This window comes from Notolepis coatsorum, assembly GCF_963971535.1.
Source record: "Notolepis coatsorum genome assembly, chromosome: 3".
Taxonomy (NCBI): domain Eukaryota; kingdom Metazoa; phylum Chordata; class Actinopteri; order Aulopiformes; family Paralepididae; genus Notolepis; species Notolepis coatsorum.
Window position 1 is genome coordinate 171176087 of NC_140167.1, and position 6000 is coordinate 171182086.

The window sequence follows — 6000 nt, forward strand, 5'->3', positions numbered from 1 at the left end:
ATAGTAATATACAATGTACAGTGATTTAAACTAGGTATAACATATATAAATTAATACTGCAGAGTATAGTGCTAATCAGATGTATGTACAGAGTTGTACTATTAATAGTAAGTCATACTGGCCAGCAGCATCACTAGTAAGAGTAGGTAAGGGATATGTACAGATATACAGTAAATATAGTATCTACAGATAATTATGTTAAGATAAGTTAAGATATTCCTTTATTGATCCCCTTGGGGAAATGCAGGCGTCATAGCAGCATGGATGAGGAGGGAGGGGAGGTATGAACAGGGTAATAGTAGAAAGACATAAATATAGGCAATAAAATTAGATCTGAATAAACGGTGTAAACAAAAAGTTCATCTATAAAACAATTCATAAAATCTTCTTAAAACTCATCTCTGTCACCAAAGAATCATGACATGGCAACATTTTCACACTTCTGGTCATCCGTATTTATAAATGTACACATAGTTACACGTAGTTAGATTAATTAAATGCAGGCCTTTCACGGAATGATTAGAATGCCCATGTGTCCTCCATGTTGGAAGGAGCAACAGTTGCTATGTGCAAAACAACGGTTGCTATATGTAGATATGAGAAATATATCTTATACTGGATATATACAGTATAACTTGGATCTTGTAAATAAGTCACAGTAGAACAGTAATACCATTCTTTCCCAAATGTTTTAATTTGAAAGTGGTTACCAATGTTGGAAGACCTATAACTAATTACACTGTGGTTCAGCCCTCCTTTCTGTTTTTCCCTGTGATATCTACTGTATAATAAGACGATGATGATGCCGTCCTGCAGGGACCGTGCGTGTGGACAGGCCTCAGGTGCAGGCCGCCAGGGCCCTGCTCATAGTGGTCAACTCCGAGGTCAGAGAGCCCAGCCACGACCTCCAGTCCGCGACCCTTGACCCCCAGCTGAGGAGCATGCTGCAGTGGGCTGCGGCCTCCATGGCCGACCTTCCTCACGTCCAGCTGGGTCCCGGCGCCGACAGAGATCTGCAGCAGGTGACCCACCTCAGGATAGAATACAGTAGATCTATATAGAACCCTTTTTAGTCCATTGGCCACAGTAGTTTGTGGGTTAATAGAATAGGAGCTCTGAATGATGGTTATTTACCTGTGAGTGATTGCTTTTGCTCAAACACAAGTCGTGGGCGGTGTACATAGAGAATGTAAAGTGCACAGGTCCACTGATTATCGTCGCTACCTCAGCTAACGTCGTTACATAAGTAACACACATTACTGCTCACAGCCCTCCAGGCGTTGCTGTTCATATCTCGGTCAAGGGAGGACCTGGTCGTACAAACAAGGTTATGTCGGAAACTGCCAGAAATAGCTTCTCCTCCGTTATCAATTGGTTTGTTTCGCTGTCGATTCCTCTTCAGATAGTACCTCAGACTTGTAATCCCTCCCCTCGGTTGTTTCGATTGGTCCGCCGACAAGAAGGTGACATTGACGTCTGTGCGCTCCGCAGTTACAGTTGAAACTTTTTCAACCAAGAGCACCCCCGAAAAAGCTTGATTGATCTGCAACTCCTAGTTTGACAGTTTGATCTGAATTTCATGAGCCGGAAGCCCCACAGTTCCGGAGTGCAGCCTGGGAACATCACCTCCTGGTTTGGGAATAGCACTGCACAAGACCGAAGCAGACTACAAAGAGTGACACGTTCAGCCGAACGCACAATTGGAGGGGGGCTCCCCACCCTCCAGAACATTTACAACAAGCGTTGCACGGGCAAGGCTAAGAGAATCATTAAAGACTCCAGTCACCCGAACAACTGCCTCTTTGAACTGCTGCGGTCAGGCAAGCGATACCGGAGTCTCAAGGCGAGCACAGAAAGACTCAGAAGAAGCTTCTATCCCCAGGCCATCAGGCTGCTAAACGAACAATGAATGAACACTACACAACAACAACCACCAAACGCACATAGCACACACATCCACACGCACACACTCACTTTAAACAAACACACTGTAGCACCCACTCCACACACTTTATAGCACACACCCACTTTAAACAAACACACTGTAGCACCCACTCCCCACACTTTATATTTATTGATGAAGGATTGCACTACAACTCGTACACCTTACTGTAAATTGTACCTAAAATTGTACCTCATCCCATTTCTGCTTTGCACTAGATAGTACTGTACATTAGTACACTGCATAGTATTGTATATTATATGGTAACTCAGAACATTGTACATATGTCTATACCGAACACTGTGACCTCATTTTTCTTCTTCTAAATTACATGCTATATTATGTTATTTGATACTATCTTGTCTAGCACAGTCTCTGGAGCGTAACAGTAAGAAGCATTTTGTATGAAAGTATTCTGTACTTCTGTATGACAACTATTAAAGAACTTGAACTTGAACTTGAAAAACATGGTTAATTTGCACGTAAAGCTACAGATACAAAAACAGCCCGTCCAGAACAGGACTGAAACAGAGGGGTATAGAGACATGCTAGAATGCATAATCTGAGTGGTCTTTTCAGCAAAAAACTGTCTTGGGGACATCGGAGACCTATATTAACTTCCATATTTACCAGCATTTGGCTGGATATCTATTATATCTATATTGATCCCAATAATTTTCTTGGCAATACAGATGCGCATGCTGTGCCAATAAAGCTTGGTACAAGTTTATAGGCTACACATTACAGCCAAGCAGATAGAGAAAAGCATACATCTTGGGTCTACTTAGCTGAAAAATATATATTTTTAAGAAGGCTGCCACCAACCATGCCAAAATACAATTTCCGTCATGGAATTTGATAGACCGGGCATATTTCAGCAATTTCAGTGTTGAATGAGATGTTTTAATCATGAAAAAGGCAAATATACAAGAGTAATACCTCACAAGCACATTTTCATCTTATTCCCAGTCCCATGATGATCACACTCAGAAAATGGTCAATTTCCTAAATCTATATTCGATTTAGGAAATTGTGTGGTATGTTGTATCTCAATTATCAGCTCTGACTCTCAGGATACATCTCTTGTCGTTTCAGCTCAATCAAGGAAATGTATTATCATTATACATCACAAGTACAGTACAGAATTTTGGCATCCAACCAGAGTGCAAATGTAGCAGTACAGGTGATTTAAACGGGGTACAAAATATACAAATTAGTACTACTGTGTGTACTGAGTGTAGTGTTAATCAGATGTATGGACAGAGTTGTAATATTAATATGTACAATGATACAGGTATGAAGACACTATGGTAGTAGTAATACTGGCCATCCGCATAACCAGTAAGAGTAGTATGTACAGATATAGTATCTACAGATATGTAGTTGGATACAGTTATCTGCTTGACTGATGACTTGGTGCTTAGTGAGTGCATGTTAACCTGGTTGGATACAGTTATCTGCTAGACTGATTGGTTTTATCTGGTATCACAGTGGCTAAAAAGCTGATAGCATCACGATGGTTTCAACCAGAAAAAATGTGCCGGAAGGTCTGGATTCTTACATATCTCGATGTGATTTATCAAGAAATATCTACAACAAGAATTTTGGGTCTCAATGAATCCAAAATGACAATGTGGTTAGAAGTGGTGGAGAGAATAAAAGCTAGCATATAATGGTAGTGTCTGGTTAGGAGCGAGTGATAATGGATGTATTATCCAATGGGGGGTCCGGGAGGGGGGGGTACGAGCTAGAGCATATGTGTGTAGGGTATTAGATAGCAGGTATTAGGGGTATATCCTGTATAAGACATTTAACTAAATGGTGATTTCATTGGATGTGCACTGTTATTAATGCTTGTATATCTTATCTTGTGTTGTCATGTTTGTTTGTGTTTGTTTAAAAAATAATAAAAAATAATAAAATACAAAAAAATAAAAATACTGGCCATCAGCATAACTAGTAAGAGTAGGATATGTACAGATATAGTATCTACAGATATGTAGTTGGATACAGTTATCTGCTTGACTGATGACTTGGTGCTTAGTGAGTGCATGTAAACCTGGTTGGATACAGTTATCTGCTTGACTGATGACTTGGTGCTTAGTGAGTGCATGTTAACCTGGTTGGATACAGTTATCTGCTTGACTGATGGTGTTTAGGCTTAGTGAGTGGCTGTTAACCTGGTTGTACTGCGTTGTGTCTCCCCTTCCAGCTCCCCACGGTGGTCCAGCGGCTGAGGGAGAGGGAGTGGAAGGTGGGCGAGCTCCTTCAAGCCCTGCTGCGCTACTGTGAAGAGACCCAGGCCCCGTCCCCCAGCCAGCCCAGAGACGAGCCCCCTCAGGCGGGCAGAGTGCCCCACCACATGTCCCTCTTTCACTGGCTCCTGGATCACGCCTAGGCGGTCTCCTCTCCCCCTTTCTCTCCTCTCCCCCTTTCTCCTCTCCCTCTCACGCTGCTCACAGGGTGTCTGTGAATCCTGCCCTCTAGTGGGCTGTGTGAGAGTTGTGCCACATGAAGGTTTGCTGTGGTCGCACAGCGATGGCTCACCTGTCTACCCTCCTCTCTCCCTTCCTATGGCCATGTACAACGGAAACTGTAATGTAATCTCGTCTAAGACTTCACACCCGCCGCTACCCCCCTAGAGGGCGCCATATTATTCAGCCGGTGTGATCTGCACTCATGGATGGATGTGTGTGTGTGTGTGTGTGGTGTGTGTGTGTGTGTGTCTGCATGGCATGCCGTGACCAAGAGCACTTCTGTTGTTATTTAAAGCCTCTCCCGGTTATTTTGTTGTTGCCGTTTTGTTTGGTTTAATATTAGGCTGCATACGTCACATGCGTTACGTTGATTTAGTGAGTTATGTTTCACGCCCATCTTCTTTTTGTGTCGAAGCCCTCACACCTCGCAACCCCTGCGCCTGTGCTACAGAGGGAGAGAGAGAGAGAGAAACCCAATCTATTATGCTCCACACACACAGATAGAGGGAGAGATGGAGAGAGGGAGAGACGGAGAGAGAGAGAGAGAATGTGTTTTCTGTTAGGGAATCCCCATGGTTGTTGGGCTGATGATGTCAACCCCACAGCTCACCTCTGTGGTGTTGTTTCCACATGTTAAGCGACCAACCACACGCACACACACACACGCACACTCACACATACACACGCACACTCACACACACTCACACCACCATACCCTTGCATTGTCAGTGACAGAAAGGAGTCAGAAAACTCTCAATACAGGCCAATGATTCTCCATAGTGTGAACCGATTGTATTAACGCAATCATAATTGCTTGTGTCATTCACGTTATTGGCTTCCGTTCACGGTTTCAAGACACGGGGTATGAGGAAGCAAAACATTAAGACAATAAGAACTTCCATTAGATCACACTTTTACCACATGACTCGCATTTGACCCAAAAACGCTTCAGTGGTTACGAAGCTCAAGTCTAGTACGTGTTTATTCCACACTGTACTGTGCGTTGATGATCAAGTGGGCCATTCATTTGTCGGTGGGGGGGGGGGGGACAAAACGCAAAACAATGGTTTTAACAATACTTAATTGTATTTACGCCCCTGTATCATGTATTAAGAGAAGATCTAGAAGAAGATACTTAAACCCAGCGACCTGTTCTCTTCAGCGTAGTAAAAGTGATCCACCAACACCGGACAATGTTCTCCGGAATCATCGCCGTTAAGATAATAAGTGTCTTTTTATTCTTTTTGTTTTGGAAGACTGCGTCTGTTTTAATCAAACAATGGAACTGCTGCTGGATGTCATGAAGGAAGCCTCGTCGCGCGGGGCCTCGTGTTGCCAAAACGTAGCCAGGATGATGCCTAAAAGCCCCGTGGGGGGGGGGGGGGGGGGGATGTACGTACAGAGTGTTATGTGTGTGTAGTGTGCCGGTTACCGGTCCAGTCAGGGGAAGATCCAGTGACGCAGAGTGCTGAGGAGGTGTAATTAAAGGCATGTCCCTCAAGTCTGCACCTCCAGACCACAAGCGACGGCATCCGCATAGCTGAGCCTCGGATTCACACACAGCGTCACCCACTCCACACG

The 6000-nt window shown here is 43.8% G+C and overlaps 1 protein-coding gene across 2 annotated transcripts in view; it reads left to right on the plus strand.

Moving 5' to 3' along the window:
* Positions 1 to 5782, plus strand: part of akap11 (A kinase (PRKA) anchor protein 11) — a 65751-nt gene extending 59969 nt beyond the window's left edge. For both annotated transcript variants that reach the window (XM_084310226.1, XM_084310227.1), the window contains exons 11-12: positions 817 to 1022; positions 4155 to 5782. In XM_084310226.1, the coding sequence (XP_084166352.1) occupies positions 817 to 1022; positions 4155 to 4340 (392 nt within the window). In that variant the 3' untranslated portion in view covers positions 4341 to 5782. The remainder of the gene's footprint in view (positions 1 to 816; positions 1023 to 4154) is intronic.
* The last annotated feature ends 218 nt before the right edge of the window (positions 5783 to 6000 follow it).